Below are 26,800 nucleotides of genomic sequence, written 5' to 3' on the forward strand. Positions count from 1 at the left end.
TTACCTCCAGGTTTATAACACTGGAAAACCTGGTCAGGTGTTCTTGTTTCCAAAAGTAAGTCAAACATGTATGTTGATTTGACTCCTCCAAGTAAGAGTCCCATTGGTATCTCCTCCTCTTCTTCTTCAAACGATCGCTCCAAATAATCATGGAACTCATCATATTTAACAAGACGACAGCAGTCCAGAGGAACTGCTTCTTCTATATCCATTATCTAGAATGTAAATGCAGAAGTGAAATTAAATACTATTTCACAATAACGTATGTATATTTTTTCTTTAACATAATGCATTTCTCCTCCCTCCCACAATAGCCCTTTGAGAATCCAGGCATGGTTCTTCTTGGCTGCATTAAGTTCTCACATGAATCCTGACCTAGCCAAGGTCCTACTACCACTACCCTTTCTCCCACACATCTCTTGGCGCACACAGTATTTAACTGGTAATGCCACTTGGATTATGGCTTGCCACACAATCCCTAATAAAAGTGAAAGAGCTGCTGTGCTCATGACCTTATGCTATTTCTTTTAGCAGGAGGCCAACAGAAGAATGTTTGATGTTTGTTTTTCAAACTAGACAGAGTGGCAGAAGACAAATTTGTCCTTCTCAAAGCAAATATGACTAGGGAGAAGAGAAGAATACAAGTGAAACCAAGAGTAGTTAGGAGAGGTGATTGTGGAAACAGGGACCTTGAGCACCTGAAGACACAATCCAAGAAAAATGTCTGGACAGCAGAGAAGGTTGCATATTGACTAAAAGGGGTGACTTCAGGGCCATGGCATAGGTACTCCAATTAATGGAGTCATGTAATCACATCACAATGTGAATTTTCAGTTTAAAAAACTAAGCTCCTATTCCCTGATTGCAAAGAAAAGCTTGAAAATATGATGTAAGAGTAACTGATGCAGCAGCATCTGCACATAGCCTGAAACAATAAGAGGGATGAATTGCCCAAGCATCTCAAATGGGGTATTCACTCCAAGACCCCCTGCTCTGGAGGGCCATGCTAACACCACTCTGGCAGAGAACATGGTGTGAGGCAGGAACGAAAGAATGCAGCAGGTCCAACCCATCCACCCAAGCAGATACACCCCAGGTGCTGAGATGAGCGCTGAGGGGGCCCCATGCTACCACTACTTTTTTGCGGGTGGGGGGAGAGGGGTTGGGAGATGAGGGTGGCAGGCAGAGACTGACCTTGCTGCCTCTTCTAGGAAGGAGATGGAAGCCCACTGTGGCTGCCCTCAGGCTTCCCTGCCACCATTAGAGTACACAGGAGTTGTGGTATGCCTAGGGTCCTGGATGTCCTTTATAGTTAGAGGTCTTTAGAAATATGAGCATCTACAACTCATGCTTCTTTTAGTCTATCTGAAAAGAGTCATCCATTGGCCCTCTAGAATTAGGAATAAATGTCACTGGATCAAGTGTTCAGAAGCCTTCATGACAATTATCTTTTGCCTATATTTATTTTCACACTATTACTGCAATCCTACTATAAATTGTCATACTTCCTCAAAGTATGGAGATCAGAGTTAAATCACTGATAGAAGAAAAAAAAATCCACTTGTGATAAACCAACCACGAAGATGGCATAGAGGTTTCAGAATATGGGTATGTGAAGTCAAACTGGTTTTTTAAAGGAAGGGTTGGTGCCACACCAATTATACAAAAACCTCAGCTATCAATGGAATAACTCTGTCAGTAGTATCAAAATAGAAAGTCTTGTGCTGCTTTTCTATATAGAAGAGAGCAAAGATGGTAAAATGAATATATAAAAATATACCGTGGACAAATATTATGCATCAGTCAAATTACATCAGCCAGTTTTGCTACATTGCCATTCCTGATGCTGTACCTTGTAAGCTATTTCTACAGCTTCCTTCAGTGTCTTGTCCTTATGAACTTCTAATTTATTCTCCATCATTATTTGTTTCACAGGATGCATGCAGAACAATTTTATCTGTAAAAACATCAATAAAATGAATAATCTTAATCTGTCACAAATGCATGTGCAAATACAGTACACTGCCATTTATTCAAAATCCTATTACCAGAAAATCTGATTCCACAGTGTGACCCCAATTAGCCCTACAATAATCACCCACTTAAGTTGTCAGTGAGCCTTTTAAAACCTATTAATGCTAATCAACAGCTTTGCTCTTTTAATGCTTTATATTCTGTACTTTATTAAAGAGTTAGAATTTATTTTCAATAAAATTGTTTTTAATTCTTTAACCAAGTACCAAGTGTTAAGCATTAACACAACAAAGCCATTGATTAGCTCTAACAGGTGCTAAGAGGCTAACTGAGAACGTATTAGCAGGTGATTCACTAACATAGGGCTACATGCACTGAAACTGCAGCTCAAAATACAACTTCCTTTTATACGAATGCCTGGATATCTGAAAGTTTTGGGTGCCTTCCTGGCCATTCGGATAAATGGAGCATACTGTAATGTCTTTTAGTGTTTAAAAGGTTTAAAATTACTATGTTTGAATGGACAGCCACATCTTGAACTAACCAAAACAAAACACAGCTGGAGCAGTACTTCAGCTTTTGCCTTATTTCAACCAGTTGAAAACACTTTAAAAGGCAACACCGGGGTGAAGGTGGAAGAGAAACTGAATAGCAGTATTTGCTGAACAAAAGGTTTAAAATTACAAGTCACAAAGTGCCAGATCCAGAATTATAGAGATTATACTGAACACTGACCAAATAGTAGACAAAGAAATAAATTTTATATTAAAATGCATCCTCTTCCAAAAATCTACCAATAAGGGATGTGAAAGTACAGTTTCATGTTAACAATGTAATTTTTAAGGCTATACAGTGCTGTCACTGAAAAACAGCATCTATTCCTAAGGTGGACTGATTGAAATTTACCCTAAGAGCTGCATGATTCCAGCTGCCATATTTTTTGCTTGTTATATATTTCCAACCAGAAAATTAGATTTAAAAACCAGACAAGGAATCTCATTTCTGAAAGAAACTTCTAGGGGCCACACTGGTATATAGAAAGATTTTGAGTGTCAGAGACTACTAAAATATGGCACTTTTGTTTACTTAGTGGTTTAAAATTCGGGGATCTAGCTGACTACAGATGATAGCCCTGCCCTCCACTTTGTATGGCATTCAGATATGTAGCGCTTTAGTTTTTATTGAGCTACCTATGTAAATACTTCACACACTATATAAGACTCATGGTATTGTAGTAATCATTTACAACGTATTTCAACTGTTCTTAATAGAAGTTTAGAGTCAATGATAAGCAACCTGGAATTCTAACCTTGCAAGTATTGCGCTCAATTTCACGTTGCTTCTTTTCTTGCTCTTCTAACTCTTTTTCTTTCTGTACCAATTGTTTAATATGCTCTGGATATTCATTCACTTCAAGAAATTCTATAAATAAAAACAAAAATTAAATGCTGATTAAAAGGAAGACTACTTTTTAAATGGCACTTTTTTTTGTAGAATTCTTCACTGTTTGCAATATCCTCTCAGCAACCTGACAAATTCTTCCCTTCCTACTTTATTCTTTTCAGTTAAGCTACTGACTGTTTTCGCCTGTGTTTTAAGGGGAGGTGAGGTCAACTTGATTTTATTTCTTCATTCAGTTGTACTCCTGCATTATCAAAGAGATTAGAATTCCACTAAGGACAGTGTTAGATGATAATGCAGCGTCAGCAAGGAGTTTTGCTGTTTATCAAGAGTCAAGACTGAAGACTATGTTTTTTTATTACAATCAACTCACTCACCTTCCAGGAACAGGAGAACATTCCAACTTATATCATCAATATAATGATAAAATAATTATGCACTGATCAATTATGCACTGATAAAAACAGTGCAGTAGGTAAGATTCTCTGCTACAAAGGGAGAAATGTAGAATCTGTGACATTTCTCAAAGAAGTTAAAGGAGGAACAAGTTAACACCTGCAAATGAAGTCTTTTGGCCTACAAGTGTCACATACGCCCTGTGAAATTAGACACATTCCTTCTCGAGTTTAAAAAGTAGTTTAGGATATCACTTCCTTTGTAGAAGATGTGGGCTGCCCATAGTTAGGCATTGGACAATATGAAAATATATCATAAAGGTTAGACATTGATGATGCTGAAATTTGAGAATCCTCACTATTTTTTGTTTCTTGAGAAAATACTATCCAATGCATCTTTGTGAAAACATGCTCAGCGGTTGATTAGTTACAGGTTTTGTGGAACTTCAGAGTAAACAGCATATGGAAATTACTGGTTCTTGCTGGGAATGACCAATATTATTTCAGTCATTCAAATGTTGCATCACTCAATTCTATGTTCTCTTCTCTTAGATATTCTATTTTAGCCATATATTTTGTAAAAATCCTTGGGCTGACAGCATTCTATCACCAACCTACTCAACCTATTGCAAGTTGGAGGATTCTTTAATGGTCTCTAACTCATATCTTTGTTTCCACTAAAGCATATGGTATTTCTTTATAGCTAATATATACCTAAAGCCACCCAACTTCTCAGAAATCACTGGAACCCGGTACTTAGCCTATAGCTCTTCTCTTGTAATTTTTTCCCCTATTACACACAAAATGTTGTATTTCCTTTGAAACTAGAGGTATACCATTATTCACTGTATGGAGAAATATACTGGCATGGGGCAGAGATAAGGAGGTTACTTGCCTTATAGTAACTGGAGGTTCTTTGAGATGTGTGTTCCCTATCTGTATTCCACTGTGGGATAAACATGTGCTCCATGTGCCCGGAGTCCAAGAACTTTGGAAGCAGTGTCCGTTGGCATGCACCCGGCGCCCTTACCCTTGTGCCTCCAAATGAGGAATGAAAGGGCATTTCGGCCAACCGCCTCTCCAGTTCCTTCTTTACCATGAATCCAAGTAAGGTCTGAAGCACAGGGAAAGACAGGGACCACACATCACAAATAACCTCCAGTTACTATAAAAAACCTCCTCTGAGTGCTGGTCCCTATGTGTATTCCACTACGAGTGACTGACAAGCAATACTCAGGAAGGAGGAAAGGGCAAGGTCGCAGGCAGCAGAGTAGTTTGAAGCACTGCTGTCCCAAAGGAGCCATCAGCAGCAGAGTACTGTACTAGAGCATATCATCTCGCAAACATATGTATGGGAGTTCATGTCACTGCTTTACAAATGTCAACCAGATGCACTTCATGAAGCAATGCTGTAGATGTTGCTTTTGCTCTTGGGTTTGAGGGCTCATTCTACACTTGTGATGGAGGAAGATGAGAAAATTGACAGTAAGATACAACCAGAGATCCACTTCATGATCCTCTGAGAGGAGATAGCTTGATCTCGGACTCTTTCCCCCATAGAGAAAGAGAGAGTCTGGGAGATTTTCTAATCAATTGTGTCTTTTGTACATAGAAGGTTGGGATCAACAGGGCTCCCAATTGACCTACCTTCTTGGCTGAGGTGATAGCCACAAGGAATGCAACTTTCATAGATAAATGAGAAGTGGAACATGTAGCTAATGGCTTGAAGGGAAGCTTTGACAGAGCTTACAGCACCAGGTTGAAATGAGGGGTAGGCTTCCTTTCTGGTGGAAAGGTGCTAATTAGGTCCTTTAAGAATCCGATAGTCAACGGGTGAGTGAAAACCAAGTAACCATCAGATGGGCACATACTGCCTGCTGCCAGCTGGACTCGTAAAAACTCAGGGAAAGGCCATCCGTTTTGAGAAAAAGAAGACAATCCAAAATTGAGGGAATATGCTCTTACTATATGTGCTTCTCACATGCCCTGATGGAGAAACGCTTCCACTTGGCTGAACAGGATTTCCTAGTGAAGCTTTCTGCTGTTAAGGACAGTTTGTAGGGATTCCAAACAAGAAAGTTCTAGTGTTGATGGCCATCCAAAAACCAAGCTGTAGGATGAAGCATATCGGGGTTAGGATGCTTGATTCTGCCACTCTCCTGGGTCAAGAGGTCAGAAAATGATTGGATGCTAGCAGGATGACAGCCACTGCAAGTACGGGAACCAAAACTGTCTGGGCCAATACGGGTCAATGAGAATGACTTGCCCTGTCTTGATGAATTTTCTCAAGGTAGGAGCAGTAAAGGAGGAAAGGTGTAGGTCAGACGACCGAATCATGAAAGAAGGAGAGCATCACCTTGAGAGTGTAGCCCTAGAGCACCTCTGGAGCAATGTGTGTTGCATTTCTTCTTCATTTGGGAGGTGAACAGAACTGAGTGAAAATGTTGCTTACTACTGACTTGTGCAATTCCCAATCATGATAGATGGCAAAATGCCTGTTTGAGGGCATCTGCCAGCACATGGTGTGTTTCTGGAAGGTAAGCTGCCAGCAGTGTGTGATCTGATTCTTGATACACCAGTTCTATAGGGTGACTGCTTCTACATACAGGTGGATTGATCTCACACTTCCGTTTCTTGATGTAAAAAGATGGTTGCCATATTGTCTAACGTTATGAGGACATGGTGGGACATTATGAATTTCAGAAAAACTTTGCAAGCTTCTTGAACTGCCCAAAACTCCAAAAGGTTGACGTGCATCCTGGCTTCTCAAGGTATCCAAGTGTCTTGAGACATATGGCTGTCCATGTGCACTACCTAGCTAAAAAGAGAAGATGGTAGGAAGGGGATGTCACAGAATCATAGAATATCAGGGTTGGAAGGGACCTCAGGAGGTCATCTAGTCCAACCCCCTGCTCAAAGCAGGACAGATTTTTGCCCCAGATCCCTAAATGGCCCCCTCAAGGATTGAACTCAAAACCCTGGGTTTAGCAGGCCAATGCTCAAATCACTGAGCTATCCCTCCCCCAAAGACCTGATGAGGGTCCTTCCACCATGTTAGAGAAACTGTTACTCTGGAAGGAATTGTTACCATAGTGTTCATGTTTATGTTTGGTGAATACACAGTGTAGAGTCATGCCTGAAGGCAATGTAGGCGGAGTCTGGCAAAAGAGGTAACTTAAATGCATGAAGCTGTTTTTTCTTCTTAGAGGGCTTGCTCATGTCGATTCCATTCTAGATGACTCACAAGCATTATCCATGTAAATGTGCGGACGGACGACCAGGTGGCAGCCTTGCAGATATCGTGGATCAGCATTTGGGCTAGGAAAGCTGCCGAAGAGGCTTGTGCCCTGGTTGAATGGACGGTTACAATCGCTGGAGGGGACACCTTGGCCCAGTCGTAGCAGTAGCGGATATAGGCAATAATCCAAGAGGAGATTCTCTGGGCCAACACTGGATGACTTTTCATCCTGTCGGCCACTGCGACGAATAACTGCGGCGACTTACGAAAAGGCTTGGTCCTCTCAATGTAGAAGGCTAGTGCCCTACGGACATCCAGAGAGTGCAACCTGCGCTCTTCCTCTGACTTATGAGGCTTAGGGAAGAAGACAGGTAAGAATATGTCCTGAGTCAGATGAAACTGCGAAACAACTTTGAGTAGGAAGGCCGGATGAGGTCGCAGTTGGACCTTGTCCTTGTAAAACACTGTGTAGGGCGGCTCCGAGGTAAGTGCCCTAATCTTGGAGCCCCTGCAGGCAGATGTTATTGCCACCAAGAAACCAACCTTCCAGGAAAGGAGGAGGAGGGAGCAAGATGCTAGAGGCCCAAAGGGGGCTCCCATGAGTCGCGACAGCACAAGATTTAGGTCCACGAAGGAACAGAGTCCCTGATGTTAGGGTGTAGGCTCTCTAAATCCTTGAGGACCCTGGCGGAAAGGTTGTGGGTGAAAACCAACCTACCCTCAAGCGGAGGATGAAAGGCCAATATAGCGGTCAAGTGGACTTTAACAGATGAAAGAGAAAGACCCTGGATCTTAAGATGCAGGAGATAATCCAGGATTAACTGTAGTGAGGCTCTCTCGGGTCGAATACCTTTATCTGAAGACCAGCATGTAAACAGTTTCCATTTCCCCCAGTAGGTTGCTCTGCTAGAGAGTTTTCTGCTGCCCAGCAGGACCTACTGGACACCAGAGCCGCTCATTTGCATTCAACAATGCGGCAGCCAGGCCATCAGGTTAGAATGCAAGAGTCTTCTATGGTTCTGACAGAACAGGTCCAGCTGGAGCAGTAGCTATAACGGGGCGGCCACCGAGAGATCTAGCACCATGCCAAATCACTGCTGGCGTGGCCAAGTCAGCGTTATGAGGATTACTTTTTGCTCTGTCCTGCTTGATTTTCATGAGGACTCTGGATTAATGGCACGATAGGGAAGGCGTACATCAGAGCCCCCGACCACGGGAGCAGGAAAGCGTCTGACAGGGACCCTCTGTCTGTCCCCCAAATAGAACAGAAAGCGTGGCACTTTCTGTTTTGCCTGGATGCAAACAAGTTCACCTGGGGAGTCCCCCACATGTAGAAAATGATGCTGACTACCTCTGGATGGAGCGACCGCTCATGGGGAGACGAGAAGGTCCTGCTGAGGTGATCTGCCAAAGTGTTTCTGGTTGCTGAACACAGAAGTTCAAGAGCCTGAGGACTTCTTGGCAAAAGATGTAGGACTTCTTGCCTGCTGATGTAGAACATAGCGGCGGTATTGTTAGTCAGGACCTGAACCACTCTGCCTTTCATATGAGGCAGGAAAGCTTGACAGGCTAAGCGTACCACTCTGAGCTCCCTGACATTTACGTGTAAGGAGCAATTGCGACTCGACCAACAACCTTGCATGCAGAAATCGCTCAGATCGGCTCCCCATCCCAGAGCTAAAGCATCAGAGACCAGGTTGATTGACGGGAACAGGGCTGCGAAGGGGACTCCCTCCAACCCCAATGTGGGGTCCAACTACCAAGTGAGCAATGACAGTATGTGGTCCGGAATCTTGACTACCTGGTTTATGTTGTCTCTGTTGGGGATGAAAACCGATGCGAGCCACATCTGGAAGGGCCTGAGATGGAGCTGTGCGTGCCAGACCATGTAAGCGCAGACCACCATGTGGCCCAGAACAGCTGTCTCTGACCCCTGTGGTGTTTCGAAGGGCCAAGTTGAGCAGGCAATCGAGAGAACGAAGGGCGGTGTCACTTAAACCCTTTGTCTTTGTCCTTGTCCTTTCTCATGTAGGTCCCCTGCCGGGAAAGCCCCCAGGACCAAGGTGGAGGAGGCCGGAACTGCTTTCTGGCCTGCTGTGGAGTGTGGAGGCCCAGTAACCGCAGGGTGGCCCAGGAGTCTTTAAGACCTTACAGCCTTGCATCAGTGAGCTCAGAGAAGAGCCCTGCACCCTCAAACAGGAGGTCCTGGATTGTGGCCTGCTTCTCTTGGGATAACCCCAAAGATGGTAGCCAAGAGCTGCGCCTCATGGCCACTCTGGTGGCCAAGTCTGTAGCATCTCAACATATGGAGGGTGCCCTTTGCCACCGCTTTGCTCTCTTCCAGGATTGTGGCAAACTCAAGGGCCAGGTCCTGTGGAAGGGCCTCCCTGAACTTGATAAGGGAGTTCCATAAATTAAAATTGTACCTTCCCAACAGGGCTTGGTGGTTGGATACCCGGAAATGTAGGCTAGCCGTCGAATAAATCTTTCTGCCAAAGAGGTCTAGTCGTTTGACGTCTTTATTTTTTGGTGTGCCGCTCACCTGTCCCTCCTGTTAACTGCGGACACGACCAGCGACCCCACTGATGGGTACGTATAGAGATAGTCAAACCCCTTGGTGGGGACAAAATACTTCTTTAGGACCCGAGTGGACAGGTAGTGCAATGCGGGCCGGGGTGGAGGATGATATGACATTGAACAAGTTGTCTGATTGCTCCTCCAACTCCTCGATTTCGAGGTTTAAGTTGGTAGCTACCCTTTTAAGGAGAGCTTGGTGCTTCTTAAAGTCTTTGGGGGGACAGCCAATCCAGAAGGGCATGGCCACCGTTTCAGCCGGCGACGAAGACGAGGGCATCACCAGGGGAGGGGCGGGTTCTCCTTCCCCGAGATGGCTCCTTGGGTGTTGATGCCTGTTGAGTTGTCTCCATGGTGGAAGTATGGGACCGGCATCACCAGTATCCCCCAAGGGTTCCAACATGGCCATTGACCAGGCCATTGTCCCTGCTGCCATGCCGCTGACACCGTGCTGGTCTCACGGGCCAACAGGGATTTGTACTCCCTTGGCAATAGGCTGAACCCCAGCTCCAACTCAGACCAATCCCCTTCCGGTGACCATGGCGGGGCTGTGGAGGCCTGCATGTACCGACTAACTCTCAGAGACGGGTGTCTAGAGGGCGGGGATTGCCGCCTGTCCCTGAAGTGGTACCAAGGCAGTGGAGATCCGTGTTGCGATGGCTAGTGGTCCTGCAACGGCGGGGACCAGCGCCTAGGAGACTGCCTGGGTGATAAAGATCTGTGCAAAGGTAATCTTGGGAGGCTGGTCAGTACTGGGAGAGTGAGGATCGGTGCCTTGTTCTGGCAATCCGGGGACCGATAGTGCTCCCCTGCCCTTTGGGGAGGTCCCATGGCTTGCCTTTGGGCTGCAGGGCCTTAGCCACTTCTGGCACCTGGCATGGCATCTGTGGACCGGTAGGCCCACCAGTTCTTTGGCTGCATGGGCCATCTCAGACGACAAAAGTTCCTATAGAAGCCAAGATCCCCTACCACTCCCAGTAGTTGGAGGCAGATCCTTGTCTGGGCTAGGGGGTCCAACCTTAGCGGTACTCCCCTGTAGCTCCGGGGTGGGCACGTGTCCTGAACTAGGTCCTTTGCCTAAAGCCCCCTTCCCCTCCTTGAACGGTGCTGGGGAGCCCTTTTTCTTCCGACGCTTCTTGGGCACCAGCCAAGGGGAACGGTTCTGGGAGAATCCCAGTGCTGGTTGGGCACTCTGCACCAATGCAGAGGTGCTAGGAGCAGAATCCCATCAGGAGGGCTCCGACGCTGGGCACAGTGCTGCCTCCATCAGGAGGGCTCTCAAGCGGTCCATCTCCTTTTGGGTTCTGGGACGAATTTTTTTGCAAATCCTGCACTACTTCTTTATATGGGATTCCCCCAAGCACTTCAAACAGCTGCTATGAGGGTCACTAATGCCAACATTAGTGACCCTGTTGCATGAAGTGACCCATGCATTAGTGACCCTGTTGCATGAAGAACACGGCTTAAAGCCCGGGGAACGGGGCATGCCCAGCTCCAGGGCAAAGTCCCAGCCAGGACTCTAACCACTAAACTAACAACTAACACTTAAAATGCTAACTAAGTACTTACAAACTATACAGAAAGGAAATAACAATGGGCTGTTAAGAACCACTAGCGCTCTTGCTATGCAAGACAAGGCACTTTGACCAACCATCATGGGCAGTAAGGAACTGAGGGTGTAGGGCCAGCAGCGCCTCATATACTGACGCATGAGCGCGGCACTCAAGTGGGCACCACATTCGACTCTACGGATACCGCTAAGGCAAAAATCTCTGATGACTGTGCACGTGGGCCCGCACACATCTTGAATGGAATCAACATGAGCAAGAACTCAAAGAAGAACAGACTTTTCCAAGTTGCCTTTAACTCCTAAGGCTGGTCTACACTAGGGGGAGGGATCGATCTAAGATATGCAACTTCAGCTACAAGAATAGCGTAGCTGAAGTCGACGTATCTTAGATTGACTTACGGCGCGCGATCAACAGCTGCGGCTCCCCCGTCGACTCCGCTTCCGCCTCTGGTGGAGTTCTGGAGTCGACGGGGAGCGCGTTTGGGGATCAATTTATCGTGTCTAGACGAGACGCGATAAATAGATCCCCGATAGATCGATTACTACCCGCCGATCCGGTGGGTAGTGAAGACGTACCCCTAGAGAAGAAACTAGCTGAAGCATAAATGAGATTGTCTTGTGGGCTTCCTGACAACTCGTGGCAGCAAGAAGCAAATTGTTGAGATGGAATAACTTCACAGTCTTCTCCTATGTAAAATGAGCTGTTAGTTCCAGGAAGACCTTGGCAAAGACTTGGGGAGCAGTGGTACGGCTGAATGGGAGCATTCTGTATTTGCAGTGGTCTGAGAAAACGTCTGTGTATTGGGTGAATATCTACATGAAAGCAAGCATTCTTCATATCAGGAGTGGTAAACCATATGTCTTTTTCCAGGGATGAGATTATAAATGCCACAGTGACCATGCGAAACTTCAGTTAACAGATAATTCCAAACTCCCTTCTTTTGGAGGATTAGGAAGTATGTAGAGTAAAAACCTTTTTCTCTTGGTACTGAACAGGTACGAGTTCTACTGCTCCTCGTTGGATGAGGGACTCCACTTCCTGTCTGAGAATTCCCTCATGAGAATGGCCCCTGAAGAGGAACAGGATGGGGGTTTTGGAGAAGATAGGGAAGTAAACAATCATATAGCCAAATTGGCTATACCAATCTATACATCTAATACCCACTTGTCCATAGTCCTGGCACTCCAGATGTGGAAATACAGTGCTAAACGACCCCCAACTGGTATGTGGGGGTTGGGTGGTGGTATTGTTAATGGTTTGTAGCTCTCAAATTCCAGTCAAAATTTTATTTTCATCAGCGGATGGGATTGAGATGGTACTGTAGATGTGAGGATGCAAGGAAACAAGACTTCTGTACTCTCTGCCTCTTATGAGGAGGGTCATAAGATCACTGGTGATAAAACAGAGCTGCCGGTCTTGGTCTGTTAGGCTGTCTGTGCTATTTCCTTTTTGGGGTACGTGTATACATTACCAGGGAATGGAGAGTGGCTCTAGAGTCCTTTGAAGTGTGTAAGGACTTTCATTGAAAAGGGTGTCTTTCATCTGTCCTTTCACTGAAAAGCCCTTTGGTGAAGACAGCCAAGTCCTCCATGGTGTCTTGGATCTCCCTGGGAAATCCTGAGGTGTGTAACCATGACTCTCAACCAATTACAATGACCATTGCCATCGACATAGATGATGTCTCTGCTGTATCAACTGCTGATTGAAGTGCAGTTCTGGCCACCAGCTTGCCTTCATCAATAAGAGCCTGGAAATTAGCTCTATCTTGTTGTGGTTGCTTGTCTACAAAATCCATGAATTTTGAGCAGTTGAAATAGTTGTACTTAGCCAACAGTGCTTGACAATTCACTATACAAAAACTGAAGGCTAGAAGATGTAAATACCTTTCTTCACAATAAGTCTAGACATTCAGCTTTCTTGTCAGAAGGTGCAGATTTAATATGTAGTCCACATCTCTCCATGGAGAGAGTTCGGTGCCAGGTGGATAAAAAGGAATCCTGCTCCCTCGGATGGGAAATAATATAGTTGCTCTCGGCGGTAAGGGCTTATGTTGCTGGTGTATTCCCAGACTGCTCTAGCAGGTTCAAGAATAAACTTTGTTGACTGGAAGTGTTATTTGGCTGAATCTGGTGGTTTGCAAAATATCCAGGAGTTTATGCTGGTGATCCTGGCCTCTTCCTGAGAGAGATCTGGAGTGCTTCTCCCACCCTGTGCAATAACTACTGAGTGTTTATGGTCATCCAGAGGGGACGGAGATGCCAGGGTGACTGCATCATCAGGAGACAAAAGTAGCAAACTTCTTGGTATAGGCGGAACTGGTTCACAGTCCTTGTCTTCAGCAGGGTCAGGAGGAAGCTCTGACTGTTCAGAACAGGGTCCGGTATGGAAAGAGCCCTCACAGGATGGGCTTTAGAGTGCTGTCCCAGGGACTCAGTACATCTTAAGTTCTTAGAGATTGACAGAGTAGGTTTTCTCAACTTATTTGGCATTGTGTCAGATGATCTAAGAGCCAATTTAGAAGGGGACCTGCCTTTATGTTTGTGCAAGCATTCTCTGCCTTCCTGATGAGCCTCTGTGGGTACAGACTCTCCTGTAGCAGAGTTGGACCTCGTGGCACGGGGTGTACTCCATGTAGATTCAGGCCAATGTATGGGAGGCAGGAGGGGATCCTACAGCCTGGGTCTGACTTCAGCCTCCTGGCCTCCTATTCTAAGCCAAAATTCCCACGGCTCACAGGTATGGCTAGGGAAAGACTGGCAGATATTACACCTAACTACGATGTGTGCCTCTCTGAGACAGCATAAGCAGAGCAGATGGTCATCGCTGAGTGAAAAGGAACAGGGGCAGGACACACAATTCTTGAAGCTCTGAGTCCTGGGAATAGTCTGATACACGTAACAGTGTATTGGGAGGGTGGGGCAGGAGGTAGAAAATCTACCTAACTATAAATACTTTACTAAAAGTTATTAAAACTATAGAAATAACTATAACAACAAAGGCAATGTTTAATATTTACAGAAAGAAGAATTCGAAGGAGAGCTCCAAACACTGGAGGTTCCAACACAGGCATGTTGCAATAAGAAGAAACTGGAGAGGTGGTCGGCCTGCCTCCCCTTATCTCCTTGGTTGAAGGCACGAGGAAAGCAAGGGCACACATGCAGGCTAACGGACACTACTTTCAAATTTCTCCGACTCCAGGCACATGGAACACATGTATATCCCACAGTGGAATACATACAGGGACCAGCATCCAAAGAAGAACCAGTGGTATCCTGTCCAAAATGTATCTATGCAAGCTGGAAGAAAATTCTTTGCTTTTTAACTGTAAACAAATATGATTTGTTTTAAATCAAGCTTGGACTTGGGGGGGGGGGGGGGGGAAAGGATATTCTCATAGCTGCCATTGAAACAACTGGTATTGAAGCAGCCAGACTAATAAGCAAGCAAGGAATGGTACAATTCTGAAGTTGCAAAATGACCTTTTTTGTCTAAAAATATAACAGAAGGCTCAAAATTCACCATGCAAGTCCAAAATATATCTAAACCATCAATGTAAGTTCTTTGAATTAAATTCCAAGGTGTCAATTCAAACTGATATTTTGCTGTTATCTTCACAATGTTTGCTGCTAATTTCCTTGACTGCATAATCTTGCTCATAGCTGTTCTAATTGATTGACTTTCTGGTCAATTTTATGCAGTCTAAAATTTCACGCAGCAGGAAAGGGTTAAGGGAAACTGATGATTGTCTAGCTTTCCTTTTAATACAGTTACAATGGCAGAATGTTATTACATAGGCCAGATTTTCAATCCATTCCCCACACACATATGCACAACTTTGCATGCACACACAACTGAGTGCTGAATGCTCTATCACCCGTTTGTGAGGTGATGGAATTCATCAACTGCATATGCAGGTGACAGCCACACATCTACAAATAGATGGGACTGCCATCTGTAACAGATGCACATGTTAAGATATACTGGCCTGCTTAGCAACCACATAGCGAGTACGGCCAAGAACACTTTTTCAACCTGCACCTGGAGAGAAAAATGCAACTTCTTCTCTTTGATGAAGACCTTAGGGCAGTTATTCACATTGACATTGACGCCATTAAGAAACTGAAGTTAATCAGGCAATTATATTCTGCACTATTAAGTATAATTCTGAGCCAGAAGAGACACACCAATGCTTTGGAATCTGTATTGACTGCCAAATAAGTTTCTTGGTGGAATTCACAGTGTTGATTTTAACATACAAAGACCTAAATGGTTTGCGACATGGTTCCCACAAGACCACCTCTCTCCCAATGCCATACTGCTCCTCTTGAGATCAGAGATGCTTAAGATAAAGCTCCCTTGTTATGGGTCTAACCCTTCATTATATTATATACTGTGTAAACAATCCTTAGTGGGGCATCTACGTGCTAGCACAACTGAAATAAATAGAAGTAGGCAATTGAGAGCGCTCTCCCCATAAGAGATCACTGCTTCTGGATTTTACTTATTCTGGTTCGTCAGAGCCCAAATCTGTTAATCAGCAGGCCCATCCTATCCCCTAGGTATTTATGGCAGGGAGGGTGTTGAGAATTAAAGAGGTCTATGTGAGGTGGAAAGGTTTCTAATCTGCTGGTACTGGAAAAGCAATCCATTACCCTGGGGGGAGGGGAGGAGGGCTAAATTAAATTATTTCAGGGCATCTAAAGTCCAGGCAGACACCTATTTTTGTTATCAATATAAAAATAAATAAATATTTGATATGGCTAAATTTAGTTCTAATACCGGCTGTCAGAATCTGTAAACAATTTTAAATGTTTTTCAGCACAGAAGCTGAGCTATCTTCCCTTTGTGGCAATGGGCTGGGGTTACACTAGAGCTTTACTTTCTTTAAAACTATAGCTTTGAAATCACAAACCAAGTTTATCTCTGCAGTAATTCCATTGATTCTTATTCTAAAAAAACAAAAACAAACAAAAAACAAACAAAAAACCCCCTCTATTCTGACTGATTAGGTGGTAGGATATTTTGTGTAGCCACTACTACTGTTTTGGGTACATTTCCACAACTGACCGTATCTCCCTGGATTATAAAAGGAAAGGAAAAAAAACATGGACTAATCTTAATATGCTGGTTCTTCCCACAATTTAATATTTTGAAAACAAGCTTCTACTGTACTTTACAGAGCTTTGACCCTGCTGAATCACCTACTCACACCCCTTTCCCCCTCCCCGCTGTTCTAGTGCTGAATGGAATCTAAATGGAAAAACATTAAGCTTCCTTATTTGCTTTTTTATTATCCTTGTTTAAAGTACCTGAAAAACGTCTACAGAGAGAAGAGAAATTGCTCCTGAAGGCCTCTGAATACTGGTTATATCAACAGGACAAAGAGAACAAACCTTTCAGTAAAACCTACCAAACAGACACTCCTATCCTAATACCATGAATTATCACACTGGCAAGTGAGCAAATTATTTTAAAAGGGTAAAGAGTAACTACAAAAGTAAATTGCACTTCTACTTTGCCTCATGTATGAAAATTACTTACGCTCATTATAAAAATATCAAGTCTAACAGACATAGCAATTAGAACCCCATATACACTCTAAAAAGCCTTCCTACTCTGAAATTAACATTTTTAGTCAAAATCTGTATCTGTAAAAAAAAAAAAAAAAAAAAAAAAAACCACCAACCAACCAAACAAAAACCACACACTTACTTGCATTTCTTGTCGGATCCTTGAGTCTGTATATAAGCATATATGCATTTGTGGAGCTAAGAGGGAAATATTTTTAAGAATATCAGTATCTGACTTGGAAGCCAAAATAAAATATTTTTATTAAAATTATTAATATAATAAATAGCTGTACATGTTAACTGTAATACTGTATATTAATTCAGTAAACACAAATATTGTTTTTAAACATGAAATTCATACTATTGCTAGAAGATTTGAAATTGTCATCAATTTTTAGAATTATTTTGCATAAATGTATTATACCATTTTTACCATAATGCGGCATGCAAACAGTTTGGTTGGACTATACCAATATTAAAAAAGAAAGAATATTAGAGATATACTAACCTAGCAAAAGCACTGGAATAATAGCCTCTGCTTCCAGAGGACCCACCATATGTTTTCTTAATATCTTCTTGGGTAATCTAGAAGCAAAACCAGTTGGTTTTTTTTAAAAAGTTCATTCTTTGTCAAGTAACAATAGTCAATGAGCATTTATTAGTATTGGAAAAACTGACAATTTAGTCAATGTGGACTCAGATCATACTAAACTCATCACTATTTTACATTTGTTTCTTTTTATTTTCTAAATGCACAAGAAAATAAAAGTTGTGTGTCTAGAGGTGATTAGGTCTCCCTTTTAGGTTGAAAAATAAATATCCTTAATTTTTTTGAAGTGTGAGTTTTAGACAAATTTTAATATGCATTATGAGAAACATGACAGCAAATACAGTCTCTTTCAACTTCCATATGAATTTCAAAAGTTACTTCTATAACATGGTTTAAAAATTCAAGTAAATACGTTCAATGTAGAAAATCCCAGAAGGCACATTTCCTGTTAGATAAGAGTTCAAAGAAGGTCATACTTAAAAAAATCAGTCCCAACTGGAAAAATGTAGAAGAAAAGCAAGTTGTAAGCTCTCTTAAAACACTTTGGGTCAGCTACCAAAGAAACCCTAATAACTACAAGCGATGGATTTGCCTAATTTAAAATGGTACAGTAACAGTATGGCTTTGCTTAAGCTACACCTCAAATTCAATATTGTATGTGTGTGTGTGTGTGTACACACATACATCCCCATAGACTTAGTCAGTCCTCAGAGCATCCACTAGCATCACCATCATAACTTTTGTAAGTGTTTTGGGAGTAAGTACTAAATGCTTTTTAGGGACAGAAATCTAGGATAAAATCTTGACTCAATGGGAATTTTGCCATTGACTTCAAATGGAGCTCTTGTCAGTAAAACAATAATGTAGATTTATAGTTACATTTAGCATAGAAACATAGGACTGGAAGGGACCATCTAGTCCAGTCCCCTGCACTCATGGCAGGGGTAAGTATTATCTAGACCATTCCTGACAGGTGTTTGTCTAACCTGCTCTTAAAAATCTCCAATGACGGAGACTCCACAACCTCCCTAGGCAATTTATTCCAGTGCTTAACCACCCTGACAGGAAGTTTTTCCTAATGTCCAACCTAAACCTCCCTTGCTGCAATTTAAGCCCATTGCTTCTTAGAATCATAGAATAATAATAGAAAATTAGGGTTGGAAGGGACCTCAGGAGGTCATCTAGTCCAACCCCCTGCTCAAAGTAGGACCAACCCCAACTAGATCATCCCAACCAGAGCCTTAAAAACCTTTAAGGATTGAGATTCCACCACCTCCCTAGGTAACCCATTCCAGTGTTTCACCGCCTCTTACAGAAAGAGTTTTTCCTAATATCCAACCTAGACCTCCCTGTCATAACTATAAAGGGAAGCTCTCCTGTGTACAGTACTATAAAATCCCTCCTGGCCAGAGACTTGAAAATCCTTTTACCTGTAAAGGGTTAAGAAGCTCGGGTAACCTGGCTGACACCTGACCCAAAGGACCAATAAGGGGACAAGATACTTTCAAATCTTGGGGGGGGGGAAAAAGGCTTTTGTGTGTGCTCTTTGTTTAAGGGGTTGTTCGCTCTTGGGACTGAGAGGGACCAGACATCAATCCAGGTTCTCCCCATCTTTCTAAACAAGTCTCTCATATTTCAAACTTGTAAGTAAAAAGCCAGGCAAGGCGTCTTAGTTTTACTTTGTTTTCTCAACTTGTAAATGTACCTTTTACTAGAGTGTTTATCTTTGTTTGCTATACTTTGAACCTGGGCTAGAGGGGGGTCCTCTGAGCTCTTTTAGTTTGATTACCCTGTAAAGTTATTTTCCATACTGATTTTACAGAGATGATTTTTACCTTTTTCTTTAATTAAAAGCCTTCTTTTTAAGAACCTGATTGATTTTTCCTTGTTTTTAGATCCAAGGGAGTTGGATCTGTATTCACCAGGAGTTGGTGAAAGGAAGGAGGGGGGAAGGGTCAATTTCTCCTTGTTTTTAGATCCAAGGGGTTTGGATCTGTATTCACCAGGGAATTGGTGAAAGATTTCTCAAAGCTTCCCAGGGAAGGGAATGGTGGCAGCGGACCAGAACTAAGCTGGTAGTTAAGCTTAGAAGTCCTCATGCAGGCCCCCACACTTGTACCCTAAAGTTCAAAGTGGGGATATAGCCTTGACACTCCCCCACTGCAACTTGAGACCATTGCTTCTTGTTCTGTCATCTGGTATCACTGAGAACAGCCTAGCTCCATCCTCTCTGAAACCCTTCAGGTAGTTGAAGGCTGCTATCAAATCCCCTCTCGCCCCCTCCCACTCTAATCTTCTGCAGACTAAACAAGCCCAGTTCCCTCAGCCTCTCCTCGTAAGTCATGTGCCCCAGCCCCCTAATCATTTTCGTTGCCCTCCGCTGGACTCTCTCCAATTTGTCCACCCCTTTGTGTAGTGGGGGGACCAAAACTGGACGCAATACTCCAGATGTGGCCTCACCAGTGCTGAATAGAGGGGAATAATCACTTCCCTCGATCTGCTGGCAACGCTCCTACTAATGCAGCCAAATATGCCGTTAGCCTTCTTGGCAACAAGGGCACACTGTTGACTCATATCCAGCTTCTCGTCCACTGTAATTCCCAGGTCCTTTTCTGCAGAACTGCCGCTTAGCCAGTCATCCCCAGCCTGTAGCAGTGCATGGGATTCTTCTGTCCTAGGTGCAGGACTCTGCACTTGTCCTTGTTGAACCTCATCAGATTTCTTTTGACCCAAACCTCCAATTTGTTTAGGTCACTCTGAACCCGATCCCTACCCTTCAGCATATCTACCTCTACCCCCCAGCTTATTGTCATCTGCAAACTTGCTGAGGGTGCAATCCATCCCATCATCCAGATCATTAATGAAGATGTTAATGAACAAATTAATAAAAACAAAACATTAATGAACAAAATCAGCCCCAGGATGGATTCCTGGGGCACTCCACTTGACACCAGCTGCCAGCTAGACATCGAGCCGTTGATCGCTACCAGTTGAGCCTGCTGATCTAGCCAGCTTTCTATCCACCTTATAGCCCTATTCTTGTCCTATCCTCAGAGGTTAAGAACAATTCTTCTCCCTCCTCCTTGTAACAACCTTTTATGTACTTGAAAATGGTTCTGTCCCCTCTCTGTCTTCTCGTCTCTGGACTTTTTCCAATTTCTCCACATCTTTCCTGAAATGTGGCACCCAGAACTGGACACAATACTCCAGCTGAGGCCTAATCAGCAGAGTAGAGCGGTAGAATTACTTCTCATGTCTTGCTTACAACATTCCTGCTAATACATCCCAGAATTACGTTCGCTTTTTTTTGCAACAGTGTGACACTGTTGACTCAGGGCCGCCCAGAGGCTTCAGGGGGCCTAGGGCAAAGCAATTTCGGGGACCCCTTCCATAAAAAAAGTTGCAATACTATATAATACTATATTTTCGTGGGGACCCCTGTGGGGCCCGGGGCAAATTGCCCCCCCTCCCCCCCGAGCGACCCTGTGTTGACTCATATTTAGTTTGTTGTCCACTATGACCTCCAGATCCCTTTCCACAGTACTCCTTCCTAGGCAGTCATTTCCCATTTTGTATGTGTGCAACTGATTGTTCTTTCCTAAATTGAGTACTTTGCATTTGTCCTTATTGAATTTCATCGTATTTATTTCAGTCCATTTCTCCAGTTGGTCCAGATCATTTTGAATTTTAATCCTATCCCCCAAAGCACTTGCAACCCCTCCCAATTTGGTATCGTCCGCAAACTTTATAAGTGTACTCTTTATGCCATTATCTAAATCATTGATGAAGATATTGAACTGAACCGGACCCAGAACCGATCCCTGGAGGACCCCACTTGTTATGCCCAGCATTACTGTGAACTATTGATAACTACTCTCAGGGAACGTTTTTCCAACCAGTTTTGCACCCATCTTATAGTAGCACCATCTAGGTTGCATTTCCCTAGTTTGCTTATGAGAAGGTCATGGAGACAGTATCAAAAGCTTTACTAAGGTAAAGATATGTGAAGCTTTGGAGCAGGACAGGATTAACTCCACTACCTTTGAATTATGGCAGAACTATTACATTAACTCTTTAAGCAAGCAGGAAGTTGCCCTTGTGTATTTTAAAAGGGAAGGCATAAGACTAAAGCGGACAAGGCTTTCACATTTAATAGGAGACTTCCACTCCTATAAGACTTTCCCTCCCTTAATCATCAGGATGCCTTATGGAAGTTCATCAGAACCATCCTCAAAGTCTTTACAGGAAGACAGTGCCAGGACCATGAACTTTTCTCCTAGGGTCAGGGAACAATTCCTTAAGGGAAGAGAGATGGGAATGTTAGACTTCTCAAAATCTTTAGCCAGAAAGAATATGTTGTGTTTTCTTTTGTACAGAGGTGGTGTGGAAGAAGGGGGACAGTAAATAAAGAGCAAAATTAGCCTAAAAAAACGAAGATTTCTATTAAACAGGATAAAGCAGCATGGAGAAGCCATAACATGTCCTAATCAGCTGAAGCAGGTAACCTTGCCTCTTCCTATATCCGGAAATCTCTCATATTTCTTGAGAATTAACACCACCCAATTAACTTGCTATATTGCACAGATGGTGACTGATGACAGACCATGCTGCAGGCAGAAGACTTGCTCAGAGGAGCAAACAAACTGCCCTGGGGTGGGGCATCATGATAGCAAGTACTGAGCCTACAATGAAGGCTTGTAGAGTGCTACCACAAAGAGTGGACCATTATTTCCTAGCTCTTTGGTTTGCATTGCTACTTCCATTTCTTGATCCAATAGTGATACAAAAGGCAAAGAAAGGGGTCGGGGGGGGGGGGGGGAGGAGAGATTCAAAAAACCACATTCTGAAGGCATTCTTCCCTCAAAAAGAAATATCTTAGGTCCTCACAGATCCAGACAGGCTAAATCATGCAGTCTGCACTGATGGTGGCTGGAAATATGAGACGACTTAATATATGAAAAATTAAAATAAAAAAGAATCACATGTAACATTCTTCATATGAAAAGATTTCGCAAAAGCACTTAACATTCAAATTAAGTAATGAATTATATATACATGAACAAGTTGAGACTAGATGAGCTGAAAAAGTGATATAAACTAAATTCAAAGTCTGTGCACTGTAACTTCAAAAATATGCATGTTACTTCAAATACTACAAGTGAGAGTCATGAACAATAATACAAGTTCATTGTTTCATTTATGGGGGAAACAAAGCAGCAAATATTACTTTACCTTGCTGACGTGTTGATCATTGAAACTATACCACTGCTCATCATTAAAAGATTTGATGCAGGCATAGTAATGGCCACCAGCAGCACTTCCTGAATGGACCATTACAGAAAAGAGTTCATACAGTAAAGAATTCTAGGGAAGAGAAAAAAAAATCCAAGTAAGGAACAGAGAACTTGTAATACCTCATTCTGACAAACTGCACCTGTGTTATTTAAAAAACGTTTCTCAATTGTGTATAGTTACATGAAAAATAACAATGAAGCAATTGTGCATAGAGCTCTCTACAAGTACTATTCTGCATTATTAGTAGTAGAATTACAGTAGCACCCAGAAGCCCCACCCAAGATCAGAGCCCCATTGTGCTAGGCGCTGTAAAAAACGCATAGAAAGAGACAGTCCCCACCCTCAAAGAGCCACTATCTAAAAAACAGGTAAGACAAAGGAAGTATTATCTTCATTTTACTAATGTGGAAGAGAGGAACTGAAAGATGAGTGACTTGTCCAAGGTCACAGAGCCAGTCGGAGTCCCAGTCAACTGCCTTAAAACCACAAGACCACCCTTCCTTCTTATACAGATGCCAAATATGAATGTAGATATAAAATATTAAATGTTATCCCCACCTTACTTACAATATTCTCCTTATCCAAAGAAAACAGAGAAAGCCTGCTGTAGAGTATGAACCTGGCATTAAAAATTAATAAAAATAATTTTCAGACAAAAAACTATCTGATGTTAAGGATGGGAAAGTTTCACTAACTCAAAGAAATAAATAATAATACGCAGGGCCGGCTCTAGGATTTTTGCCGTCCCAAGCAAAAACAATTTTGGCTGTCCCCCCCCCCCCCGTTTTTTTCTTACCCCACCCCCGGCCCCGCCTCAACTCCGCCCCTTCCCCAAATCCCCAGCCCTGCCTCCTCCCCCCAGGCTCTCAAGCCTAGGAGGGAGGGAGGGAGGGAGGGGGAGAAGCGGCACGCGCGCCACGGCCGCTCAGAGTCTCCCCCTCCCTCCCAGGCTCTCAAACCTGGGAGGGAGGGAGGGTGAGCAGCGGCGTGCGAATCAGCTGTTTCGCGCGCCGCAGCCGCTCGGGATCTCCCCCTCCCTCCCAGGCTTGAGAGCCTGGGAGGGAGGGAGAGCAGCGGCGCGCGAATCAGCTATTTCGCGCACCGTGGCGCGCAAGCAGGCATCAGCGGAGGTGAGCTAGGGCAGCCGGGGCACATTTTTAGGGGTGGCAGGGGTGGCATTCTGGCGCCGGCCATGCCACCCCTAAAAATGTGCCGCCCCAAGCACCAGCTTGTTTTGCTGGTGCCTAGAGCCGGCCCTGATAATACGGTACAGTTTAAAAAACGTGAATAGTGCCAACCCAGGAAGTTAAGCTCAAATTAAATTTATAAACTCCACAAACATCTGTGTGCTCGCCGTCGACGCCGGTACTCCAGCTCGGCGAGAGGAGTATGCGGCATCGACGGGGGAGCCTGCCTGCCGCGTCTGGACCCGCGGTAAGTTCGGACTAAGGTACTTTGAATTCAGCTACGTTATTAACGTAGCTGAATTTGCGTACCTTAGTCCGAAGTGGGGGGTTAGTGTGGACCAGGCCTTTAACTGTGCAGGCTTATTTCACCTTAACTATGGAAGCAATTGCCATCTCTCTAATATTTAGCATAGACAAGGCACTTATCTTCAATATAATTTACAAACTTTAATTCTCATAATACACTTGTGAGGCATTACTGTTCAAAACAATTTTCTTATGTCAGGTAGTTAATATCCACATTTTACACATGGGGAAATTAGGCAAGTCACCGTACCTATTTGTTTCACAGTCACGAACTATGTCAGAGCCGGGATTAAAGTATTGAGGATGAGACCATTACACTACCATTCTTCTCTGTACACTTTCAACCAATGTGTAATGAAGGCCAAAAAGTAGTTTCCTTTTTTTTTTTTTTTTTTTGTATCTTTAAAACGTAATTCTGTGGTCTAAAATTTGGACTGGGGCATGGGGGGAAAAGAGTGGGGACCTCTACAGAACCAGAAACAAAAGTATCTGATTTAACTTTGTCATTAGTCCGAAGGCTCAAGTGTCTGAAGTGGAAAGAATTTATGTAGCATTTTCCATTCAAGGCTTTTCTTTTCACAAACATGAATGTATTAATCCCCAACTTCCTGCTGAGGTAGGGTAAACCTCTCCATTTTACATATGGGAACACAGAGGCACAGAAAGATTAAATTACTTGGTCAAAATGCAGAGTCATTGTCAAATCTAGGATTAGATTATGGGTATTCTGACTTTCACTCCCTGCTCTAATCAAGTGACTGTTAACAAGCTCCTATTTCTCAACAGAGATTTACAGGATTCCCAAGACTGAGCTTGAACACTAGAACTCCAATGTCTAATTTATTATAGGGCCAGAATGTAGATATTACACTATTAAAAACAAACACTCTTTAAAGGGTTTATAAAGGTTCAGTTCCAACCAATCCACGGCTTCCTAATGGGTCTGGACAGATACAAGCTACAGGCCATCTAAATTCCCTCTAAGATGCACAGCCGCGCAGCAGGCTATAAAGGGCCGCGCAGGTGCACTGCCACAGGGACCTGGAGAGAGGAAGGGGTGGAGAGGGGAGCAAGTTGGGGCGTGCAGGGCTGCCGCGGGCCTTGGCCCCAGCCCGAGGGCTACTGCCAAAGGGGAGAGGCGCTTCAGCACCAGCCCCGCTGCCAGCCGAGAGAGGGCTGGGGAGGGTCCCTCTGGGCCCAGCCTCAGGGCTGCTGCCAGCAGGGAGAGGGCTGGGGGGGGGGGAAAGAGTCCTCTGGCCGCAGCCCTGGGGCAGCCTGCACCCCAAACCCCTCATCCCCAGCTCCACTCCAGACTCTGCATGGCCAGCCAGAGCCCTCCCCCGCCCCCCCCCGCCCTCCAACCCTCTGCACCAGCCCTGAGACCCCTCCCATACTCCGAACCCCTCGGCCCCACCCCCACCACACATCACCTTCATATTGGTGCACATAACAAAATTCATTCCACACATTGCTATAAAAAAATTAGAGGTAACATTACAAGCCATGTTTCAGATTAGTTCACTGAATAAGGTCAGGGAAGCCTATCCTACAAGTAAGTATTAGTAACAACTTTTCCAAAGATTTCAGAGAAGACTTGTACCAGTAAAAGGCAATTAAGTTTTCCATCTTAGAGTCCTTGGTAATCACTGAACAACAGAAAGGGGGCACTGCTATCATGGAATGAGTTGCCATTGTAAAATGTATTTTGTGATCACTAATTCAAGATATTCAATAGCATATTAAATGCTTCTAATACCCTCTTCTTTTCTACATGGTCATTCCTGCGGGCCAAGAAATGGATAGCTGTTTTCAGAGATCTGTATTATTACTGTATTTTCCTCAAGCTTTTCAACTCTTAGCAACTCAAAAAAACAGGACTTTGATCCCAAATTTGTGAGCCTGATAAAAGAAAAAAGTTAAGCAATCATACAGCAATAAAAATTTATTTAAGACAAAAAAGCTATCTTTTCCATTTTTTCTGTATGGTGAAATCTCTTGGACTACTCAGACAAGATAGAGATATCTAATACACCTCTACCCTGATATAACACGAAAACGGATACAACGCGGTAAAGCAGCGCTCCGGGTGGGGGGGGGGGGGGGGGGAAGGGCTGCGCACTCCAGCGGATCAAACCAAGTTCGATATAACGCGGTTTCACCTATAACGCGATAAGATTTTTTGGCTCCCAAGGACAGCGTTATATCGAGGTAGAGGTGTACTTGTGGGTCAGGGTTTCACCTACAAGAATGAAGGGGAGTTGAACTTTCATCTTCATTTGTCACCTTTCCCCGAGTAAGGTTTGCAACCTCATGGTGGTACTGTAGTACTTCTAGAAAAACAGATTGTAGTGGTGGCCCATAATGCTCTCTTTCAATTATGGCTGACCAAAAGACTGACTTTTCCTTTTAGATGTCAATGTCAATGTCTGCGTCACCAAAGTCTGCGTCAACAACACACTACCTACCATAATGTACCCATCATGGGATGGCCTTCAATAAATTCTAGCCCTAACCATCTCATATCTTGACTACTACAACTTGGCTTTGACAAATGCAATCTTGCCTCCCTCAAGTCTATTCAAAACTCTGCTGCTAAGATAATCATCTTGACTTGTTGCTATGACATGAAAACCTTCTTCAAATCCCTCCTCTTTCACTACATGAAATACATGCTACTTGTCTTTATCTCTGCTCTGCCAGATACATCAGTCTTCCTTGTCCATTAGCTGAATTTTTCTC

General features: G+C 43.7%; 1 protein-coding gene across 1 annotated transcript in view; it reads right to left on the bottom strand.

Annotated features, from left to right (window-relative positions):
• Positions 1-26,800, bottom strand: part of USP47 (ubiquitin specific peptidase 47) — a 100,188-nt gene that overhangs the window by 28,137 nt on the left and 45,251 nt on the right. The window contains exons 13-18 of the mRNA XM_065402484.1: positions 22,506-22,637; positions 17,232-17,308; positions 16,866-16,921; positions 3,284-3,396; positions 1,853-1,957; positions 5-215 (exon numbers count right to left, since the gene is read on the bottom strand). Coding sequence (XP_065258556.1) covers positions 5-215; positions 1,853-1,957; positions 3,284-3,396; positions 16,866-16,921; positions 17,232-17,308; positions 22,506-22,637 — 694 coding nt within the window. The remainder of the gene's footprint in view (positions 1-4; positions 216-1,852; positions 1,958-3,283; positions 3,397-16,865; positions 16,922-17,231; positions 17,309-22,505; positions 22,638-26,800) is intronic.

The sequence above is a fragment of the Emys orbicularis genome, chromosome 4 (assembly GCF_028017835.1).
Source record: "Emys orbicularis isolate rEmyOrb1 chromosome 4, rEmyOrb1.hap1, whole genome shotgun sequence".
Taxonomy (NCBI): Eukaryota; Metazoa; Chordata; order Testudines; family Emydidae; genus Emys; species Emys orbicularis.